This window comes from Anguilla anguilla, chromosome 6, assembly GCF_013347855.1.
Source record: "Anguilla anguilla isolate fAngAng1 chromosome 6, fAngAng1.pri, whole genome shotgun sequence".
Taxonomy (NCBI): domain Eukaryota; kingdom Metazoa; phylum Chordata; class Actinopteri; order Anguilliformes; family Anguillidae; genus Anguilla; species Anguilla anguilla.
The window spans coordinates 7,112,014-7,137,101 of record NC_049206.1 but is presented as its reverse complement, the minus strand read 5'-3'; the positions used below and the strand labels follow the sequence as shown (position 1 = coordinate 7,137,101).

General features: G+C 43.5%; 1 protein-coding gene across 5 annotated transcripts in view; it reads right to left on the bottom strand.

Moving 5' to 3' along the window:
- astn1 (astrotactin 1) overlaps positions 1 to 25,088 on the bottom strand; it is a 323,396-nt gene that overhangs the window by 185,193 nt on the left and 113,115 nt on the right. For all 5 annotated transcript variants that reach the window (XM_035422531.1, XM_035422532.1, XM_035422533.1 and 2 more), the window contains 2 exons: positions 9,282 to 9,366; positions 1,682 to 1,756 (listed from right to left, as the gene is read on the bottom strand). In XM_035422531.1, coding sequence (XP_035278422.1) covers positions 1,682 to 1,756; positions 9,282 to 9,366 — 160 coding nt within the window. The remainder of the gene's footprint in view (positions 1 to 1,681; positions 1,757 to 9,281; positions 9,367 to 25,088) is intronic.

Genomic DNA, 25,088 nt, shown 5'->3' with positions numbered 1-25,088 from the left:
TGCTGAACACCAGGCATTCAAACGGCCCACTCATTAGATCCAATTTAGATGAAAAAATAAAAAATTCACGGCAGTTATTCGTTTTATGGGACGCCTATGAATTTTCATTCTGCTGTCATGCAGAAAGAAAGTACCATGACTGTCTGTCCTTTGAATTAAAAAAATGAATAAATTGCGAGGGTGAAAAAAATGTGCTGTCTCTTTCTTTACAAACACACATGTTTTCAGTTGCGTTGCCAGTTTTATCCTGATGACAGAGACTCCATTCTCCATATCATGCCAGTGCTATACTAATGGCACTTGGACACACTGAACTGGACATCAATTGATTAAAGATGACACATCTTCTACACAGAAACGTCAGTGATACTATGCAAGGGTGAATCCCATTCATTTTTGACCACATTTTTTTTTTCATCCTTTCAAAAGCACACACACTCAAGAAATAAGGACGGATAAGTGCACATCTGAAGTAAATGAACAGAAATATAAATACCCAAATGTAAACGTAAGTTTTAATGTAATGTTCACGATAAACTAATTCAATGATCCAATTCACATCTTCACATTATTATCCTTGAAACCATTTCACTGTGACAAAACTTTGCTGGACAGCCACAGTAAGTAACTTATGGAAAGATACAGCAGTTTATTTTTGTATCCTCTATGTACATTTGAGTAGCTCATAGCATAGATAGATGGAAAGCAACTAGGATCTGTACTGTCTGAATGCACACTGCTAATGCTGTTTGCTGGGAAAGCGATTTTCCCAGCATGCTGTTCTCAGCCTAACTTGCGGTCTCTTTGCACATCTCCAATTCCCATTACATCTCCTGCCTTTTCTGAAACTGTGAACTAGCAATCTGGCTGGTGAGTGTGTGTGTGTGTGTGTGTGTGTGTGTATGGGGGGTCATAACCAGAAGAACTGCAAGCTCTTATCTCTTCCGATGAAGTTAGAAGAAGTTTTTCCATTTAAAATAAAAAATAAAAATAAAAATAAAAAAGTTTGGTGTGTGGTAAAGGGCCAGCACTTTTGGGGGCAGACTCATTCGAATCATTTATCATTTCATGTTTGGCTTTGGAGGGCTCCACTCACACACAGACAGCCAGCGATGAACCAGCTTCTGATTGGCAGACAGTCAGGATGAACCAGGTTCTGATTGGCAGACAGTCAGGATGAACCGGCTTCTGATTGGCAGTCAGTCAGGATGAACCAGCTTCTGATTGGCAGACAGCCAGTGATGAACCCGCTTCTGATTGGCAGTCAGTCAGGATGAACTGGGTTCCAATTGGCAGTCAGTCAGGATGAACCGGCTTCTGATTGGCAGTCATTCAGGATGAACCGGCTTCTGATTGGCAGACAGCCAGCGATGAACCGGCTTCTGATTGGCAGTCAGTCAGGATGAACCGGCTTCTGATTGGCAGACAGCCAGCGATGAACCGGCTTCTGATTGGCAGACAGTCAGGATGAACCAGGTTCCGATAGGCAGTCAGTCAGGATGAACGGGGTTCCAATTGGCAGACAGCCAGCGATGAACCGGCTTCTGATTGGCAGTCAGTCAGGATGAACCGGGTTGTGATTGGCAGTTAGTCAGGATGAACCGGGTTGTGATTGGCTGGCAGTCAGTCAGGATGAACCGGGTTCAGCTGGACGGTACGAAAGGCCAGTTCTGACTCTCACCTGAAGATCCGGTCGGACGGCTGCTCTCCCATCACCAAATCGAAGCCGCGCTGGAAGATGGTGTACGGCCAGGGCCTGCCGAAAAAAAAGAAAACAAGAATACAAGAACATAAGTCTGGGAAATCAGAACTCATATCAATAATCCTCCTCTCACCGCCGCACTGGAACATCGCTCTGCAGATCCCCCTTGGCGGGTGGTTGGCGGGAAAAAAGGGTATCAGAAAATGTGAACAGCAAGGCGTTCAGCCCAGGCAAAATGTATTCTGCACTTTCCCTTGTCCTCCGTACTGAGAACATTAATGTGAACGAGAACATTTCCCCTACAGAGATTCACTGTGCACAAAATGAACAGCTACTTCTGTATCTAATCCCAAAACAACTTTTTTAAAAATCTCTTTCTGACAAAAACTGCTGCAGTTGGTTTTTTTTTTTTTTTAGACTTACAAAATGGATAAGTGGCCAGCAAAACAATTAAAATGGATGAAACAGTTTTATCACGGTTTACGTTTATCTATGGAATACAACAGTTGTGACAGATTATATATACAAATATTTCCAGCAGTGCCATTATTTTATAATGGTGGAAAAAGAAAAAACGAGCGAAAATGTTGAAAATAGAAAATAATAACGAGAGTTGACTTCATATATAAGCAAGATTGAATGTGGGTGTGGCAAATGACTTGCATCTCAAATGCTCTTTCTATTTTTTTTAGTTTATCAAAGAGTTATGTTTCCTTGCCTGCCGGTTGGTTGTGAAAGTCTGGCAAACTCCAAAACAAACATCAAGGCACTTCAAGGGGTGCGTCAAGCGTGGCACCGGGACAGATGCTGCTCGTAAACACGGCGACGGAGAGAAAGAGGGCGCATCTGGGCGGCCCCGTCGCCGAAACAGGGGCACGGCGCGGGACGCCGACTCCGCGCGAGAGCTCTGGAGAGCGGGAGAGGCAGGCCCTGCCACCGCTGACGGAAATTATTTAGCACAGGCAACTGCGTGGACGCCACTTTTAAGCTCTGGGGCGAACGAAGAACCGACGAGGACCCAAGGACTTTTTTTTCCGAGAGTAAGCCGCTAACACCGGGAAATGTGGCGCCAGACCTGGTGACTTATTTTTTAAATTTGTTTCAACATCAATAGCGCATTTCTCGCTTTGATCTGTAAAGGAGGATGATTGGGCGAGAGAGAGAGGCGCTTGATGAGATCCAGCCAACACTTGAAAAAATGACGGAAAATGTGATTCGGAATCAAGGACGCTGAGATTAGCCTCGTTAATCCGGTCAAGCATCTTTTGATGTCTACAAGTGCAAAATCAATCCCGGATAAACGATTAATTACCCCTCCATGACCACACGGAATGAGTTACTGGTTGTACTTTGACTAACACCTGAAATCTTTTTTTTTTTTTTTTTTTCCAACAGTAAACAGGCAGTGCTTTCGTGGAAGCCAACCGTCTCCGCATCGCTTGTCAGTCATCACAACTTCGAAGTCAGGACCCGTGACAGTTTGCCCTGCCACCGCCAAGGCGATAAGGGAAAGCAGATAACGGCAACTTTTTCCGAGAACGCAATAAAATCTTTTGCATCTTCAAAAAAAAAAAACCTGGCTTTAAGACTTGCCGGTTTCCCGCCAATCCCCCACAGGTGTTAAATCCAATTAAAAAAGCCGTTCGCGGCTTCGCCCCGCGGAGAGGAAGCGAACGCGGGCCGGCGCAGCCGAAGCGACTTTGCACCCCGGCGTCACCCTCCCGATCGCCGCGCTCAAGACTAATTATCGGGTCCGCCGCGCCCTCGCCATCGCCCCCCCCCCCCCGTCTCCGTCTCCGTTCCAATTAAAACACCAAGACTGTTCTCACCTTGCCGTGTTAATCAAAATGTTCGCAAGTGGCGTCCCAAATCCAGGCAATTTAATATAAAAGGCACTTCGGGGAGGACTCAAAAAATCTCATTAACGTCAATAACTTAAGTACCGCGTCCGCTGGGATTTAAACATTTTGATCTTCGTTCGTTAGCTGCGCTGTAAATTCCTGCCATTTTTTTTCAGACAGTTCAAAAACCTCACTCTGACGTGCCCCCCCAAATTTGAATGGCAAATTAGTTCCCAGACTCCTTTATCGCAACTGTCAGGGTCAAGGGTCAAAGGACAAAGGTCAAAGCCCTTGCAGCACAGTGGCAAGCCAAGGGCTGGAAGCTGCACTGAAAAGCTGTGGAGGTAATGGACGACAGCTCTGATTTTCTGGCAAGTTCTTTCTGAGCCCATTCACATGGTACCAGCTGGTGCTCTGTGCAGTGTGTTTTTGGCAGTACAGTGTACATAATCTCATCCAGAGGCATAAATGCATTCAGTTCACTCTAAAATCCCCCCCCCCCTTTTTTTTTTAACCTTCTGGCCAATAGGATTCAGATACAGGGATCTCAACGGAGACTCAACAATCATATTACTTCAATTTTATGCACCAGGGGTTACATCAGAAATTGGTGCCTTTTACTCTGAAAATAAAATGATGAACAAATTGTGGTTATTTGAGCCCTCTGAAGCGACATAAAATACACCAAAAAAGTGGGAAAACCTGAAAAGCTGTTGAATATTTCCTGATCTGAAAAAAAAAAAGTAAAAAAAAACACACATCTGCGCTCTCCTACACTCAGGTCTAATACTGCCTCTCCCATCATTTCATAGCTGATCATTATGGCTGGGTGTTTGTCTCAGAAGTCAAGGGTGTCATGGATTCCATGATTTTCGCCATTTTTGGCACTTGTGTGACTTTCCCTGTTTTTATGCCATTTCCACGCTTTCCCTCATTTTTAGTGCTATCTGCAATTTTCCAGCAGTTTTGAGGAGAGTGTGCTGTGATTGGTCAGCGTAATGTGGGTGGCTGAAAATATGACTGGCCGGAGGTGACTCAGTGAAAAAAAATGAATGTGTGGCTAAATTTGTACATTGTGCTGTAGGGAATATCTACAAGTGAATCTACACTTGCTAGGTGAAGCATAAATGCACATCAATTAATTGTCAAAATGAATGCCCCATACACTGGCAAATCTTTTCTGGGGGGAAAAAAAATGTGTGGCCAGAAATAAAAATGATTATTATTACATTTGGGAGAGATGTGTGTGTGATTGCAAAAACACATTTGTGAACCTATTATTTTTATTTGTGAATATTTTTTTGTTGTTGTATGTTTGTAAGAGACAAAAAATATTAGTGAACCTCATTTTATTTGTGTAAGGTTCATATTATTTATTTAATGATTCATGAGACAATAACAACACCACATAATGTAGCCGGCAACATGCTGTATATAGTGTTTAAAGAATTAAAAACAGACACACAGTAACCTTGTTTTATTATGATTATGTTTTATATTACTATGCTCTGTTTCTAGCTGCCTTATGCTAAATTAAAGGGAAAAAAAGCTTTCTCTTTCTTTCCTTGATAGACTGAAGTGATTAAATTCACCAGCCTTTCAGTGAATTTTACTCGTACTTCTTCTGAGTGGCAACTGGTCTTGTTTTTTTTAATTATTTTATTAATAACCCAGATCAGGCCGTCGTCCTCTGAGATATGGACATTTAAATCAAGCCAATCGGGACTGCATACGGGTAATAACTGCCCTACCATTAGTACAGGAGGACTCTGTTAACCTTTAATTTAACCGGGTGCTTAAGGTCAAGCGAGAACTCAATACTCTTTTGCACCGAGCACCAGCCGTCCGGACCGGGAAAGAATGGGTGGCCGGATTAATTCGGAATTTGATCGGGATGCCAAGGGGTTCACCTCAAGTCATGGGACCTTCAATGATCACACTGAGTCAGGACGGAGTGTGGCACAGTGGGTAAGGAACTGCGCTTGTAACCGAAAGGTCGCAGGTTCGATTCCCGGGTAAGGACACTGCCGTTGTACCCTTGAGCAAGGTACTTCACCTGCATTGCTTCAGTATATATCCAGCTGTATAAATGGATACAATGTAAAATGCTATGTAAAAAGTTGTGTAAGTCGCTCTGGATAAGAGCGTCTGCTGAATGCCTGTAATGTAATGTAATTTATGGCACGTCCCCATTTTCAAAATTTTCTATATTCATGATGAATACACTTAAATCTACGGCTCCTCCTCAGCGCCTTACTAACGGTATATGAGCGGTGCCAGAAGGTACAGACGGATACGTGATCATTCCTACGGCACGTCCATAAAAATCTTGTTTTATAACAAAGGAAAACAACTTGCTGGACACATAATCAAAGTGGCTCACTCCAAGTATTTTTTGAGGGGGAAAAAAGGTTTCTTTCTACATTTATTGCCACATTACTGTATTATACGCTTGTCTGTGCTGCTCAGCGGGAACGGAGATTGTCAAGCTGTTTTCAAAATAAAAAAATAAAAAGGCTTATTATTTTCTACATAACTGTCCATATCTTGGAGTGGGAGAAACTTTTAGTGCACATATAACCTTGAGTTATGTGTCCATAAAATGTGTGTTTCTTTCAATGATACAAGCACAAATACACCCAGTGAACGTCGTGCCAAGCTGTCATTTGGAGAATGAGGTCAATGGCGGGGGAACGAAAAGGAAAAAAATCTCCACACGAAGAGGTTTGCCAAAGGGCATACAGAAACGGTTTCTATTAACCGCATACTGCATGAAAGTGTAGACCTATCAGTTTCTTGTTTCAGTTCCTTGTTTCCATGCTGCACTCAATAGCCTCTGAAACATTGCTTCCTATACAGTACACCTTCCCGCTAGAAATACGTTTCAAACAGATTACGTCGCTATCGAACACCGCCAAATACAGTCTCTTAGATACAGAGCTGGTGACCCACAGGCATTTACACAGAAACAGAACGAATCGCACAAATATACCGCAAACAAGTCGCACCTACACTGACACACATGATGAAATGTAACATAAAGCAATGCAATTATTATGACAGGGTTATAGCCAAACATATTAAGAATGAAATCAGAGAATTCGTTTGATGATGATATCCTGAAGAGAATTGACAAAGATGATGATGGTTTAAGTGATCGTTAAAAGACCACTCCAGCAGCCGAATCTCATTTCACTAACTTAATCATTCACACATTTCACTGATTTATACACTTTCTTTCAGCGTCTGCACCTACATTTTAAGTGAAATATGAGAAAGGGTGCAACCCATCTGAAATTTCCCTGAAATGAAATTTATATTCCGGTCTATCATCTATTAAATCCATAAAAAGAAGGTGTGGACGGTGAATTCATGAGAATGTATTCATCCCACAGGCAAAGGTTTGGGGGGATAGACAGGGAGATACGTCACCACCCCCCACCCCCCCCCCCAATATTTTTATACGAATTAATTGTCCCCTTAATTAGTCTAACGACATATGAGCCATGACTCATTTGTCTCCCACAAAGTAGAAATGAAGCCCACGCCTGTGATTCATCCGCTGAGCAGCAGGTGAGTTCGCGCCTCCGGCCCGAGTGATCACACAGCACATGATGTCAGCGAGCACGGATAAACATTACATTACATTACAGGCATTTGGCAGATCCTCTTATCCAGAGCGACGTACAACAAAGTGTATAACCGTAACCAGGAGCAAGCGTGTTGAAAACCCTAGAGCGCCGGAAAGGTCACTACGCACCACCGCTGTACTGTATCGTTAAAAAAAAATACAACCGCGTGTGCCCGCATAACTCCAGAAAAAAAAGGTAATTGCAGAAATACAGGTTTTTCTGCACTTTTTTTTTGTTTTGCAAAATGAGTTTAAATTGTGGCCGAAGGCTAATTACTGTGGTAACCACAAATACCATCTGGGGCCTTTGATCTCCTCACCCCTCCTCTGCCCCCCCCCACTCTCATGCGCTCAGAGGCACGCACAAACGCGGGATCTGCACTTGGATTCGGATTTACATTTGGATTTGGATTTGAATTTGAATTTGGATTTGGATTTGGATTTGAATTTGAATTTGGATTTGGATTTGAATTTGTGCATTTCCGGGCTTCTCCGCAAGTGGCTCTCTTCCCTAAACTGAGCAGCGGGTGTAGGAGAGCGCCACTGAGATGCAAAAGGTGGATTAGCCGGACCGTTAGATGTTCCACCGCTTGAAAATGTACCAAAAAAATAGACTTGTACGGCATACCGCGTTTGAAAATTTCCTTTTAATGGAAGTCATATTCGAGTTTGGACAGCTAGCGGGAAGAAAGCTTATCCCAGCATCGGTGCCGTGAAGCAGCTTGACGTATAAGTATTCCCTCAGGACAGAAAGCTAGCGCATTATAGCGCCATTACCAGACATTCTGGACACGCAGTTACTGAACCAGTATTAAGGTCTTAAAGGAAGGGGGGGGGGGGGGGGGGGGTGATTTCTTTCACAAGCAAATTGGTTAGAAGAAAATTCTTTCTCTGTGAATTTCCCCAACTGTCTTTTCTTCTTTTCGTCTCGCTGAGGTAAAAAAAAATAAATAAAAGCACTTTAAATAAAGTTGTATTTTCAGTTTGCTCCTGCGGGCCTCCAGCTAAACATCATCAGTTCCAGACACAAAGTTCTTCCTCCTGATGCGCGGCTGTCGCTCAGCTATATGCTGAATGACATCATCAAGCTGAAGGAGCTTCTCTAAGGCAGTGATGCAAGGTCATACGACAACAAAGCCATGGCCATCGACTCCCCCACCCCCGACTACGAGGAGATACGGCACCACTCTCCACCTCAGAGTTGCTGCCTGTTAATTTTCCGGCATCTTCACCAAAGCAGGAGAAGACCAAAACCCTGCATTCCCGTTCTCTCTCCTTATCTTATAGCCCTGTACACAGACTACTCGGTCACTCAAAAATCGTGTAATGCACACAACAAAGCAGTTTCTCTCAGGGGCTGGGGGGGGGGGGGGGCAGGCACTGACTAGCTATGACTGCAGGGTCCATTTTACTTCACACAGGCACAGAACAAAGATTCCCCCAAAGAACACTTTTGGCAGCGGCTGGCGGCTTCCTGCGCTGAAACATGTCTGATGATTAAGGAAGACGTGCGACAGGTTCCTGGCAGACACCCGACGACGCACCGCGGGAGGCCTCAGCCGGCCGGGCTGCCGTTCGAGCGGGTCAGGCTACGCGGCTACGCTGCCGCCGCCATCTGCCACGCGCGACGCGAAGAACGAAGACATTACTTTCCATTTCGTATTCTTTACGCTCCGCGGTTCTTTCTTTATTATTTAAGTCGGGAGCGCGGGCTGAGCCGACGCCCCTCTAACAAAGCGTGCGTTCCACACCTGTACATTTCTCGACAGACACGGGGAGGGAAAAAAATAAAATAAAAAAATCCAGAGGATGAATTGTTCCGAGCGCCACGCGGTTCAACGGGGGCCGCGTTGAGACAGATGCGAAATTCATCCGAGCGATCTATTTCCAGCCTCCCTCCGCCGAGAACTTTCTCTCCAACATAATGATTTAATCTCGTCTCAGGACCGGCAGCCTGCTGTTCGGTGCTAATAACTCGCCATTAAATGATCAGATGAGTTTTTTTTCGCAAGAGAGCGTCAACAATTTTCAACTGTAAGAGTGTTTCACAAAAAAAAAAGCTAATATGGAGTGGCACATACATGCACACACAAACACACACGCTTACCCTTGGTTCGGTCCCCACTCGTTGCGAATGCACAGGTGTTTATGGACAGGATCCCTCATGTAGCCATCGAAGCAAAGGCATTCACCTGTGCACAGAAACACAAAGCATTACAGGCATTTACCAGACTCTTATCCAGAGCAACTAAGACATTGTTTATTTTTATATATTTAAAATTTTTTTTTTTTTTTGATTTCTGCATACAATCCACATATACAGCTGGATGAAGATGCCACAAAAAACGGTACTTCGGCACAAAGTCGATGCCAAAATTTAGAAATCGTAATGGTACTAGTTTTTCTACAGTATCGGTGGTACAGAGTCTAAATTTGAACCGCACTCCTGTCTAACTGACAGCAAGCAGAGGAAGACGTCTAGGAAAGCTGGGAAACTAAGCGAAATGGGAAACGGTAGCCACTGGTACGCATACTTCTTACATAATTTACAGCAACTGTAAACTCAATCGAAATAGACGATGATTCAGAAAATACATAACTTTTAAAGAATCAATTCCGTCTTCAATTGGGACTCTTGCCATTTATTGAGGGTGTGAGAAAAATGTTCAGTTCTGCTCACCATATGAAACGCTTTCACTTCTAAATTTCTATTAAGGTGTAAGATCACAAATATGTGTTTACAATGGTCTTAACTGAACATTTGAATGCTGATGAAACAGTCACTGCTGGAAACTGAAAGCAATAGAGTTTTAGAACACTGGCTTAGAGTTGTGGACAGAAAAACAAAATTCAAAAAGGGTTAAATATCTATTTTTTATAGGTTAGTATTATTGACTTGTGTCACAGAACCTACATCACACTAGCCTCATATGATGAAAAATAAAAGCCAACAAACCCCTAGCACTCACTTTTTAAAAGTTTTATCACCACTGCAGTGAAGCAAAAAGTCAACACTGTTTTCTGTGAGAAATGCATTGTTGAGCTCACACGCACACACACACACACACACACACACACACACACTGTCTACATATATTACTGAATGCAGGCACAATCTGTTTTTCCTGAATAGTGGTTGTTACGATAAAGCTACCTTTGACAGTTAACTGTTACTTGAAGGCTACATGCCACTGTTTTTTTTTCTTGTTTTTTGTTAATGTTCATACATAGCTTTTAATATAGGAGAGGAAGTAGAGTATGCTCAAGTAGTACATGGGGATTTCTTTTTAATAAAAATTGTAGAATTTCACATTGGTATTTGACATTGACTACCAAAATGGTATCGTGACAACCCTACAGCAGGATATATACTGAAGCAATGCAGGGTAAGCACCACACTCAAGGGTACACAAGCAGAGTCCTGCCTGGATACAAGCCCAAGCCCTTTTGGTGACAATCCCAGGTCTCTAACCAGTATACTGCACTGCACAGAGTCTCTTTAGAGCTCATGCATACACAAGCAAAATATGTAAATGCATCCCATCATAGGGTTTATGTATAGGTAACCCTTGGCTGCATTTCAGAAAAACAGTTCACACACTATATTACAATATTAATGCGTACACGCATGTGTGTGTAACTAATTCCATTCGATTAAATTATTTTATTTAGACATCTACTCTTATTTAAATGTTGTAAAAAGGCATCTTGTTTAACAACCCCTTTCATCTCCATGATATCAAAAAAAAGAAAAAAAAATCGAAAGGGAAAAATGACCTCATTCTGGCACACAAAGCAAAAGTGGAATTTTGTTTTATCGCGGCGTGATTTATGAATTATTCATCCGCACACAAATGTGTAATAATACACTTAATTTCAAGAAAATGAATGGAGAACCAGCCACTGAAGAACATACACGAGACGTTAGAAACCATGTGAGAACTGTACAGCTACAGTAATCATCGCATCCTTCAGTGCGCATTCATGCATGCATGCAGATCACACGCCAGTACACCAAACCAAACATCAATATGCAATCTTTTATTGCAAACCGTACGTTCTCTGCCGCAAATATAAATACCCACGCGATGATGACACGACGGCATAATGAAGGTCATAATTTACCATTACGGTTAGACAAGGCGCGCGTGATTGGACTTCCTGCGCCGCGGTGCGGCGCGGGGCGCGTTGGAACCGCGAGCGTGCGAAAGGCGTGTTTCGCTCGCGCGTCCCGCCGCCGTTGGCGCGCTCGGTGCCCGGGAGAGCCGCGGGGTGCTTCGGCCGCTGTCGTCACACAGCACTTAAATCACCAACATGAGCTGATTAGCCGGCTGGTCTCACCTGGTGTGTAACGGCGGGGGCTGGATTGGTTGCCGATCTATCATTTGAGACGCAAGCAGCAGGCCGCTTTGGCTCTGCAGCCCCAGGGTTGCTATCCCGCCCCCCCGGTCCACAGTGTTGTGTTCACCCTATAGAAGAGCAGAGCCGTACACACACTGCTTGTTTGGTGGGCATGTGTTGAAAGTCAGGCCTGGCTGTAGGCTTTGTGTCACCCTATGCGAGATTGTGCTTTAGTTGTAGTATTAAAAATACTGTCAGGGAGCAGGGACCTTGTTGGTTTATACTCCGCGGTTCTTTCTTTATTATTTAAGTTGAGGGCATGGACTGAGCCGACGCCTCTCTCACAAAGCGTGCCTTCCACACCTGTACATTTTTCAACAGAAACGGGGAGGGGGGGGGGAATTCAGAGGATGAATTATTGTCTATCTGCGCAGCTCAAGAGGGTACAGCACCTTCACAGATCATGTGACTGGACCCTGATCGCCAGTACTCAGACCCACATGGAGAATCAACCCCCCCCCCCCACTCCGCCTATTACCCCTGCCCAGGAATTACGCTGTTCACCGCTCTGAAACCATGCTTTGGCAGAGTGACCGTGGGCCCCTACCCCGCCCTCCCCCAAACACAACCCCCCTCTACACACCCCCATTCCTAATCAGAGGTGCTTACTTCACCCATCAGAAATGGAGGAGCCGGGCGTTTCCCCTGGCGACACGGAACGCCGGCGTGCGCTGGCGGGAACGTTGGCGGTAATTTGAGCTCTGCTGATTGGTGGGGCGGGGCGGGGCGGGGCGGGCTCCTGACCGCTGGGCCGGTGTCGAAAAGCGGAGAGGATCCCCGTCGCGGCTCGGACAGAGGTCCGGACGGGAGAGGCGGATAACTGTGTAATGGCACAGTCTCCGTTACGACGCATATTTAAAACCGTGTTATTAACCGCCCATTTGTATCATAACAAATTAACGGGACAAAGGCTACGGTGAAAATCAGTATCATTTCCTCTTGACATTTCCGGGAGTCCTGAAAAAATTCTTTTTTTTTTTTTTTTTTACAATAAAATTCAGCTTCATTCACGGCAGCAAAGGATTCATTGCAGATGAACAAACCCATTCCGGAAAATAAACTGCAGCACAAAGCGGGTCTTTTCGCATAATGCTGACTACATTAGGGGACGACTGCTCGGGGGGAGGCCAGCTCCACGGGGGGTTTAGGTCAGGATCCATTGCGGATTGTACGGTGACAAATGTTTCTAAAAAGCACTATACAAATTAACTTAATTTGATCTGATTCATTGTCACGCCGTATTTATTTATTTATTTCTTTTTGGTATTTCTGCAACCACAGGCTGACCTGCAACAGATGTTTGTTTTTTTTCCACTTGATAAACACCGTTTGTCTATATTGCATTTAATGTAGGAGATACATTAAGAGAATAAATAACGAAATAAAAATGATGAACCATTAAAACACCGCCACCTGCTCATCGGCGGCATGCTGAGAAGTTTGTGTCATTCATTAGGTTTTAACACCACCAATGTTACGCAACTTACCGGACGTATACTAAGCATTGTCATTTGCAATTACATTTTGATACACGTTCATCAATTCATCACATTCTTCCAGAGGAAGAAAGGATAACGTAGCAAATAAGATTTGCTGTTTCATTATGAAGACAATCGTAGCTAGTTACCATGCATACGGTGTAAAATCAGAGCTCTCAAAGACCCCAAAGAGTCCTAATGTTTATTCTAATTCGAGTCGTTGTTTGAATAAAAAGAGAACACACCTGCCACGGTTTGTTTTGAGGCAGCAGACTCGTTCTGAAATGAATGCTAAAAGTCTAGACCCACAGGGGAAGGATTTAAATAAACAACAGTTGCTCAACTATAAAGGGCCTTTGGTGTCAATTTTGACTTCACTCCTCGTTTCAGCCTGGGTTAAGTCTGACAAAACTGTCTAACAGACGACTGTGGATTTGCATAAGTGATGAGTCACAGAAGCACGTATGTGCGCCGAACTGGGTTTATATATTGGAAGACAGTCGCGAAAATAAACAAGACTTGACTTGTGCGGTGCACCTTTGAGAATGACAGTTACGAACCGTTACATAATTTCCAGACGAACGCAATTAGGCTGGCACTGAAAAGCGTCGTTTTTAAAATAAACTGCCACCGCGGTGATTCCGAGACAACAAATGGCCTTTTTTTTTTTTTTTAAAGCGTACGCTGCGTGCACTAACAGCATCTCCGTTTTGTTGGCAGCACTTCTCTGATAATAATATAATCCGTTAAATAAGAGGCTGGGGGAAGAGCACCCTCCGAACTGCGAGAGATACGACGACGCAAGGATCTGTTTTGAACGGCGCGCGTTTCGCTATCAGACACAATTTAACGCAAACAAACGGGCCGAATTCACATTAGGCGCCGACGGTGGTTTGAGTGATTACGTGCGAACGATTTAGCAGCATTATAACTAATGGTTTGGAAACCAAACGACTGTAAGCAAAAGCAATCAGCAAACAGCAAACGGCAGCCGTGACAGTTCAGCCCTGAACTCGCTGTGCGATTCAATAGCAACCAGACAAAAAAAAGAACACAAAAAACACAAAGACTGGGAACTTCAGATTTTATTGGGATGAAAAAAAAGTTTTAAATAATTGGGCTAAATACAAAGTACACTTTTGGTCCCTTCATGAAAGTACTGCTGGGCAGCGTCTCTCATTCCATATAATAAGTCAGTTATACTTCTCTGATATAATCCGGAGTCTTCATATAATGCATACTTATAAAATGGAGAGTCAAAGACTGAGCTGAGCTACGGACACCGAGACCATTCTCTCATTACTTTCCATTAAATTCTGACTTAATGCAAGTATTCGTTTCTTCTTCTTCACAGTTAAGTTATAAAGAAGTAACTCACCGACCAGTTCTATCGATCTGTGAATCAAAGTTATAGTAAGGACAAGTGTGGTTTGAGGTCAAGCCAAACTGTCGCTTTAAATACCAAGAGAATGAATGCCAAAAAAATTAACACATTTTGGTGAGTTATAAGGGGGAAGAAATGGAATTCCACTTGAAACTATTTTGGCATGAAAGAGGGAAACACACAAAAAAACATGATATATTTGTCAGTCCAAGTTAAACACAAATAGCGACCAAATCCAGGGCAACAGCGTTGCCCCTGAAAACCACCGAAATGAATTTCAAAGAGGAAGGAGCCATTTGAAGATTCACAGGAAGTGAAGAGGCTGAAAGGAAAGGGGGGGGGGGGTTCATATTTCAATATCAAATGTGGTCTGTGAGACTAGAGAGGCGCCAGCCCCCGGGGGCAGGCCCTCGCCCGTCTTAAGCCTGTGCCTCATATCGATCCTGGCGCCCTCTCAAGTGGAAATACTGCCCCAGGGCCCTGCAGGTCCTAAGCCACAAACAACACAGACTGGACACGGGCGTACCCCGGAACATGCTACTTCATCTGCTTTATTGCTCGGCCTCAAATTATTACTTCAACGGCGTCGAGCCGTGTCCGCGGTCGCGCTAATGCTGCTTAACAAACGTGCTGAGATTGGATTACGTTTTTCCCCCATCGATCGCATGTTGCTTGGAGCAGTTTCCTCTTTGATGTTTGTTGTTTGGAAAGGGATATTTCTCACTGCTCCTCATATGTCTCTGACAGCAAGTTCTACCAACTGCCAACCTGCAGTCAGCACTGGCACGGGCCGGACTGGATCAGAGACCGCGGTGCTCCCTCACGCAACCACAAGCGGCGTTTTTACCGAGCAAGCTACCCAACGAGCCCAGAAAATGACCAGATTCTTAAAACGGTCCGTCATAAAAAAAAAACACTCTAAGATGCGCAACCCACTCGTCTGCCGTATTTGGAGAGCTTTCTCAGCTGAGCTTGCCATTCACCCCTCAGAATCCTGCTCCAAAGCCAAAGCCAGAAAACAGAGCGATCTTCATAACCGCCTTTTAATACAACCAATCTCGGCACAGGAAGCCTCTCTCAAAGTCAGGCTGCCAGCCCAGGAATGAGGCAAGTGCACAACCAACTCAGACCGCGAGCGCGTTTAAAAAGCAACACAGGTGCATTTCCGTTAAAATCGATCACGGTTTATCTGTTTAACTTGGAAAATAAGCCCAAACTGGCTCAGGTTTTATGAGTGGGGCTGCAGGAGAGTGCAGTCTCCATTTCTGACAAATGGCTCTTCAAGGCCTGTAGAGTGGCTGTTAGTGCACACCTCCTAACACTGTACCTCAAGAACATTTGTTCCATGTGTCTTACTCAATACAGTTGTGTCAAATCAAGTACATTGTGCAGTGCATTGACTTGATTGCACTGACACAATTGTGAATGAAGTGGCTTTACTTGCACGTAGCAATATTCAGTGTTCTGTTCTCTTTCCCTAACAATTAACAGTTCGCAGTTAACATTTATCTTGAGAAAGACGCACACTGAGATACTTTCACATAGGTCTCACACACTTTTGATGGCGGTTATTAATGCTGAATTATTTTATGGCGATTCATAACACGATCGTTTATTAATGTTTGCACATCACAGTTCTGAGTTCGGGTTTACACTGGACATATCGGTACCTTATATACTCTTACCTTTCATCACTCATTATGTTGCATTGTGGTTATTGTACACTGTAAAATCTTATATGGGTGAGTTTATACGGGTCAAAGGAGGGATAAAATGTACTCTAGCAGAGTTAATTTAACACTAAACATTTTACCGTGTATGTTCTGTTCATATATCCTCCTAAGACCAGGGAAGATATTTTTGTCTCTGGTCTCTGGTCTTAATCTCAGGAATCATACATGGTATTATTCTGAACTACAAAAAACATTCAATAAAATAAAATATACTTGAAACTAATTTCACTGCAACATGTTTTTTTGTCATCCAAGACACCTCTATTACATGGGGGGAAAAAAAATAAATACTTCAAACTTTTTTTCCCTCCTGTGCCTCAGGAGGATATGTTCACATGTTGCACTGACCGTAGGGACTACTCAGAAAGCTCACGCACAGCCTTTCAGTCTCCACTCTGCAGATTTCTGGCCAGTGAGGGGGTGCCGGCGCAGCTGCGTGTAATGGAAGTGCATTTTCCCGGGAGGGAAAAGTGACGTAGCTCCTCCAGGGTCATAAATTCGCCAATTACTCTCTGTGTCTCCTGAGTGAAATGTGGCGCTCAGGGACTCAGGTGCGCAGGCCTTCATTTGTGGGACGCTGACGGTAAACACGACACAAGGACACACACACACACACACACACACACAGCCAGACACACACACACACACACAGAAACACAGACACACACACAAACTCACACACACACACAGACACGCAGACACACAAAAACACACATACACATGCACACACAGCCACACACATGCACAGACACAGACACACAGCCATACACATGCACATGCACAGACGCAGACGCAGACGCAGACGCAGACGCAGACGCAGACGCAGACGCAGACGCAGACGCAGACGCAGACGCAGACGCAGACGCAGACGCAGACGCAGACGCAGACGCAGACGCAGACGCAGACGCACGCACGCACGCACGCACGCACGCACGCACGCACGCACGCACGCACGCACGCACGCACGCACGCACGCTCGCACGCACGCACGCACACACACACACACACACACACACACACACACACACGTTTTATAGAGCAGTGAGGACCTGGGAGCATATATTTTAAAAAAAACCTCTCTGCCTGTCTGCTCCCCTGCTGATCAGTTTGGATTTAAACTCGACAGTTTCTCTGACTGCCAGAATCCCGCTCCCGCTTAGAAATTCCCACAGCACGGAAGCATCGACCCGGAATGACACATCGGAAGCATCGGTATCCGTGACAGCCGCACGACCGCCACCCCCCCCGCGCAAGATCGGGGCGTCCGACACGGGGATTCGAAAAAAAAACACCCCCGCACCCCAGTCCGCTAGAGAGACCCCCTCGACGTCACGGCGACCAGGTCAGCTACTGTGTAATGAGACACAGACTCAAAGCTCCCGGCCCCGTGCACTGCATGCATGTCAGTATGTCCGCAAAATCACTCCAACGACAGGCTGACCGCGCACGCTGTGTTTAGTGATAAGCACCGCGTTGGAGTGACACAGAATGACGTTAGAGAGGCACAGACATGCAGAGAGGTATGTACAGATCTCGACTTCTCTTCCAGCGGTAGCAAGCTGTCAGTGGGTAATGGAAGTGCTTCGTCCCAGGCAATAAATAAATAAATGAATAAAATAAACCCTTGTAGTTTCTCAAGCATTTATCAACAACTGGCTGTTTCTCTCCTGAGAGGAGCCAAGGGACTCATACATAAAGTTTAATCATTAAGCATTGTTGCAATATAGCTCAATATATTTTAAAGAACCACATGAAATAAATAATAAATGACATGTTGGGAATTTTGTCTTGTAGTCATTTTTTGATTCAGAAATAAAAATCTGATTATTACAGAGGAAATACAACCAGTTTTATACAGCTGTCCCAATAGTTTTGAAATAAACTGTGTGGATACGTCAATATAAGTCAAAGCAAAAATAGAAGTTAAAATAATATGTATATTTTTGAGCCACTGCAGCATCGCACTGAAATAAAATACATTATTTCCGTACAGGTAGGACCTGGGAGCATGTTTTCCTTCAACAAAGCATCCACGCTGCAGTGCTATGAGATGGAGTGTGCTTGTTATGCCCCGAAGGCCCGAACATTTCAAAGCAGAAATGGCTTGAATTGAATGTCCAGTTGTAAAACATTCCCAAAGACTCCCTCTGCAGATAATCTCCTCGACGTGCAGAGCTGGTTGATACTAAAAAATATACTGTATTAGCCACCTACCTCAACATTTAAAACAGAAAAGCTACCACTTCAGAGCTTAAATTTCATTTGAAAAGAACAGGCGCTATAGTACATACATGCACTGTACAAAGATATGACAACAGCTGTTCATAGCTAAGCACTATGTCTGATGTTACTGCTAATTAGGTTCCATAGCAAATTTATCTCTAAAGCATTACCAAACACTGATTTTATTTATTTATGTATTTCTTTTTTGCAACCCCAAACAGATTGTTAATTAGCCTCCTACACTCTGATAAATAAAGGTACAGTGGAGGTAAATTTAACATTTGCTTACATTTGCTTTAAGGAACAAATTTCCTAAATGTACCCTGAAAGTGCAATAATGCTCTATTTGGACACTAATAACAAGCCATTAACAAGCAAGAAGGCCACAAATTAATTATGCATAGCAATTTAATGTACCTAGAGGCTACCACCCTAGTGACAAGCGTGCCTTCTTAGCTACTTTTTTTGTACCTGCAGGAACAAGAACGAGGGGGATCAACTTCACAGGCTGGACGTGCAAAAAAAGAAAAATAAATAAAAAAAAGTTTTTTTTTGATTGAATGAACAGCCTTGACAAGAGCAGAGATTTCCCAAGGATGTGAAACGGGGCTGAGCACTGGATGCGTCTCCAGGACTGGAAGCGGATGCAGGCTGCTCTGTTTCCAGCAGGGCCGCTCTGGACCTCAGGCCTCAGATGTGACTTAGTCCCGCACGGAGACATTAGCTGCACCTGCTTTGATGACCCGCTTACTGTAATTCCAGTGTAGTCTCTCCCCTTTTGAGGGCGTTTCTATTTTTTGCTGCTTGTTAGCCTCTTTGTTTTTTGCGCTGAGTCACAACCCACTTCTCCATAAAATAATAATTTTTTTAAAAATTATCCGGGCCTCCACTTCACTAACAAAACTCCTCCGCCTGGTCCCGCCCCACCCCCCCCCCACCCCCACCCCCACCCCTCACCCACAGAGCGACCCCGCCTAGCAACCTCAGACTGGGCTGCAGATCAGTGCATCACTGACTGAGATAACTCTGTTAAGCAATGACTCATAGACACGCTGTACTACGATGATCTCATCCTCACACGTTGCACCCTGCATGGGCTATGCAATGCACATTTACCTTCCATCTACCCATCGCAATGCATGGCTGCATATTCATGCATCGGTCAGACCTCTCCTTACACACATTATGACACGGCCACCTTATTCCTCAGATCTGCTGGGGTAGCATAAGTAGCATCTAACAGCCGCTTATGCTTCTCCGGTCGTGTGCAGGAATGCAATTTCATTTCCCTGAGAGACATACAGGCCTGGCCTCGGTCAACATTTGCCCTAAATTTAGACTCAGAATGAAATGCAAGCATGACATTTCAGGCTGGGATTCGAGTCAACATTTGTCCTTGACTTTGGGTAATTGAAGCAAGACTACGCGCAGTTCGGTGGGTTTAAGCAAATCAACAAAACTCACTCTCCAAACCGAGCCTGTGAAGAAAGAAAAAAGCACAACAATAAAATTTACATCGAGTAATTCAGAGTTAGAGACAAACGTTCATTGAATACAAGCTAGAGTTGGATGGGTTTAAAGGCGGTTAGCGCACTTGCCAAACTGTGTTTCTCAATAAATTTTAGGACAATTGTTAACTGACTCCAGTACAGGTGACTCATCACACCTGTGATTCCTGATGAGAAGGGTAAGGACAAGTAAGTTTAAATAGTGTCTTATAAAACAAACACCTTCATTGTTTACTGCTATTTGACATGAAAACTGCTTTACCGATTAGGGCGACAAGCACGATATAACATTATGTCTCGCTTTTATGCTGAACAAAGGAAGGTTATTTTTTCTTAGCAAATTGTTACAGTTCGGGTCGCAATTCTTTGTTGCATAATTAATGCCTTCTACTATTACACGCTTTTTGGTTATTATTACAGTAAGATAAAAAGCAAACGTTTATTTATTTGAGGTAATATCCTCGGTGTAAGTACACATATTTAATTGCTTTCCACCAATGGCTTATTGTGAGAGCAAATAACATTTGTTTTCATTGTTTTTTTAAAAAAAAGAAATTGCTTGCTGGGATGCTGTAAAGTGATGTTTTTTGTTCAATTGCAAGTTAGCATTCCTTTTATGCACTTTCAAAAGGGTTGTTCTTACTCAAATGATAATTAAGGATCAGGTGCACATGTGCGTGTGTGTACATATATAATCAAAATTCATAATTAATATTAGTATTAAATTAAAAAAACGCTGTCTAAAAATTCACTGACACATCCAAGGTATTTTTTTTTTTTTTTTTTTTTTTTTTTTTACAAATTAACATGTTGACTGTCAACCGCATAATTAACTGTCTTAATTTCAAGGACAATGTGTTTTTAAAAAACCTGCGATGTCCTGTAGTTGTTAGCGCCAGCAACATTAGCCACGGCTGAGTGAGGATGAGAAGACCTGAGAGTCTGCACCTGCTGGGAGCCTGAGGAGGGGATCCCCATACTTTCTGTTCAAGGGCACTCTGCTGTTACTGCTTACAAATATGAAAATGCATCACAAGCGCGCGCACACACACACACACACACACACACACACACACACACACACACACACACACACACACACACACACACACACACACACACACACACACACACACACACACACACACACACACACACACACACACACACACACACACACACACAAACAAGCACACAAGCGCACACACACACACAAGCACACACACACACACAGTGTTAAGCAGAACTTGTGGATCTGATTGGAGAAAAGTGGTTATTTTTATGACTAACTACCATTAAAAATATATATAAAATTATATAAAATGCTTGTTTTCATATGCATATTTAAGACGTATGCAGGGTGTGATATGGTTTCTTTGGTACACTTTTGAATTGTCTTGAAATATTCTCTACCAATGTCTTTGACAGATGATCACGTTGCGCTTAACTTCATTTTTGATGTTTCATTCATTTCTGCATTTAATTTTTTTGCGTGCTGAACAGTTCTGCTGATTGAGATTTCCTTCACACACACAGGAAACGCTCCATCATTCCCGAAGCATCGTTTCTCGGATTCAATAGGTAATTGCACAGTAGATGATGAAAGCAAAACAATTACAGTCAGTCAAACGGCGGCCTGTCTCAACAGCACCGGGATGTAAACAACAGTCGTCTCAGACAAATAGCATAATCCTGAAAACTGTTCGCCGAAGCGACGCTAGCACGCTCCTCCAAAGGAATTCTAATCAACGCAGCCGACATTTCCTTAAAAAGTGGTTTCCGAGGAGCGTTGTGTTTAATTCTGCCAGACGGGATAAAATTGCTAACAAGCACCATCGGCGCTACTATGAAAAGGCGCTTTCATTAGCATCGAGCATTTCTTGGCTTCCGTTTGTTTTTTTTCGCGGCGGCCTCCTCAACCGCAGCGTGAGACTCCCCAACTGACGATATTCGAAAACACAGACAGCCCTCCTGCTGCCCCTCCGTCCTTTCACACCGCCGCGCAAAATCCGATCGAAAGTTTCACCAAAACATAGAAAAACAAGAAGACGGGCAAATTTCAGCGGCCAGACGATCGGCAGACGTTTCGCCCGAAGATGTTGCCACTCCGCAGAGGAGCGGTTCTCAGCGTCAAGTCATGAATTTAGCAGCTCGAGAGAATAATAATTACCAGGGACACACGCTTACTTCAGTAGATATGCCGCCTATGGGTTTTTAGGCCAACTGGTTCTTCAAATGCGTTTTTTCTTCAAATACGTAGGCGTGATTCCCCAGGGGACTCAGTGAAAGAGCTCTAGTTCGACTCAAGACTTCAGTTTCAGCTGCACGTACGAACACATTAAGGGCAGATTTAATAAGACGGGGCCTAATTACAGTCAAAGAAATTAAACGCACTCATCCTCAATTTTGCGGTCGAGACACGCATTACAAAAAAAAAAAAAACGATGTGCTCGCACGTCTAGATCACAAGAAATGGATACGGAGCAACCAGACACTTCACGAAAAAAAGAAAAATGAATGGACGGATCGGGAAAAAGAGGTACAGCCTGATGGGCTTCAGGCTCGAAACACCACACCACAACATGGGAAAACAAATACGCAGCGTAAGAGGACCTGTCCAACTGGAGCGATGTCACAAACAAAATGAAATGCCGATAAGAAAACAAAGATGATGTAAAGAAAAGATGGTATGACGGCAGGCTTTCCCACAACACACCGCGGGCGACCGACGGAGGCGGTGGTCCGACCGAGGACAGAATATAGACCTTGACACGACAACAGGTGGAACGAATTCCTGCAAACTGAGCAAAAGGACAGGCCACAGAGTGTCGGAAGCCAAACTGCATTCACTATTCATTCCATAAGCAAACTGTGTTTGCTTTTCATTCGACAGAAAAACTGTTTGCTTTTCATTCTATAGGCAAACTGTGTTTGCTTTTCATTCTACAGACAAACTGTTTGCTTTTCGTTCTATAGGCAAACTGTGTTTGCTTTTCATTCTACAGACAAACTGTGTTTGCTTTTCGTTCTATAGGCAAACTGTGCTTGCTTTTCATTCTATAGGCAAACTGTGTTTGCTTTTCATTCTACAGGCAAACTGTGTTTGCTTTTCATTCTATAGGCAAACTGTGTTTGCTTTTCATTCTGCAGACAAACTGTGTTTGTTTTTCATTCTACAAACTGTTTGCTTTTCATTCTATAGGCAAACTGTGTTTTCTTTTCATTCTACAGACAAACTGTGTTTGATTATCATTCTATAGGCAAACTGTGTTTGCTCTTCATTCTATCGGGAAACTGTGCTTGCTTTTCGTTCAATAGGCAAACTACATTTGCTTTCATTCTATAGGCAAACTGGATTCACTATTTATTCTACAGACAAACTGTGTTTGCTTTTCATTCTATAGGTAATATGCCATTTCTGTAGGGCTAATTAAGCATCCACTAGCCTTTAACATTTAATTTAAACTGTTTCTAATCTTTTTAATTAAGTTGTAATTACAATTGTTTAAATTCAGAGATTAAACTTTGTCTTTAAACTGCAAGTCGATGACAGATTTGTTAACAGACCTGAATCGTGCATCGTGCAACAAAACAAATACAATTTACATATTATATGTGAAAATAAATTAGAAGTGATAAGAAGAAAAAAAAATATGTATGTAAAAATTGCACCTCGACAAACAGAGTGAAAACCACTGACTTGTGAAATTCCCTAATCGGAACGCTGCTTTGAAAAGATCCAGACGCAGAGGAACGCAAAGCGACTTCACCAGATCCGGCAGGGAATTTGATCTTCGGGTGCCGAGCTCAAGTTGCTCTCTAATATCCTACGGCGGTGCGATTATTCTGTGGCCACGCAACCTGGTTCTATTGATTCCCTGCACTGGTTCAGTCATCCGATAGAAAAAGGGACCAGTTCTGTCTCAATTCTGCCTTGTCTTCTGAGTCTACCTCCTGTCTTCAGTGACCGCTGCCACATTTTGGAGGGAGAGCTTACTGTTATCTATTAAAGACTGAATTAGAACTGGGCTGTATCGCTGCTCAGCTCAACTCAGCAATAAACTACCACCTGCATTTCCTGGTTCATAACATCAACATGCAAAGAGAAGAGTCACATTAAAGGCCTTATTTTACTCAACTGGACGCAATACATAATTGACCTAATCTCCATTTTCATTTTAGCACACTTGTCCCAGGTACGCGTACGCACAAACAGAATTATTAACAAAAGGAAAGTCGCAAAGCGACATAATCCCCGCAAAATTCAACCGAACAGCAAATTTTGACCCATTGCGCCCATCAGTAAAACTATCAGATACTGCAACCTTGCAGTAACTGCTTTTGCATTCGAAAAAGCAGCTGCAATCCGTTAGTAAATCTGGGTCTTAATGTTCCTCGGCATTATCACCCTACTAAGACTGACTGGGATCAATAGGCAGGAGACCAAAGGGGACCAGCCTTTATCACGGTGTGATTGTACAGTGTGCATTATTTATTTATTGTTGCTGGGTGTTAATGTTCAAGCATTCCTTTGAGATGGGCGCCTCAGCCAGATGGTGATCATTTCAGGGAAGGCAGAGAGTTAATAGTTTTGGAATCCCTGGCCAATGCCACTGTATGCATATGCGCGTGTGCATAAGCACACACACACACTCTCTCTCTCTCTCTCTCTCTCTCTCTCTCTCTCTCTCTCTCTCTCTCTCTCATACACACTCACTCTGACTACACACACACACACACACACACACACTCTCATACACTCATACACATACACACACACGTTTACACACATACACACACACTCTCTCTCACATACACACGCGCACACACACACACACGCATGCATGCACACTCCCACATGGGCACACACACAAAAACACAGTATGTGTGTCTAGCCCAACTTTGAACTTTTCTCTGCAGCTGATTACAAAATCAGGCTTATTTTTCTTTTATATTCCTTAAAATATTCAAATTATGATCTCTACAGAGGTTGTACAGAAAGGTTATCATTGGTGCAAAATCCCAGCAGTAATAAAGTTAGTAGGCAAAAATAAGCATTTTCATTATACCTCCTGAACTCTGGAGAAAACCTCGTCAGCTGCTTTTAACCAAATTGCATTCTGGGTAGTATGATAATTTCAAAACATCCAATGAAGCATAAAACACAAATTCATAAATCATGAAAAT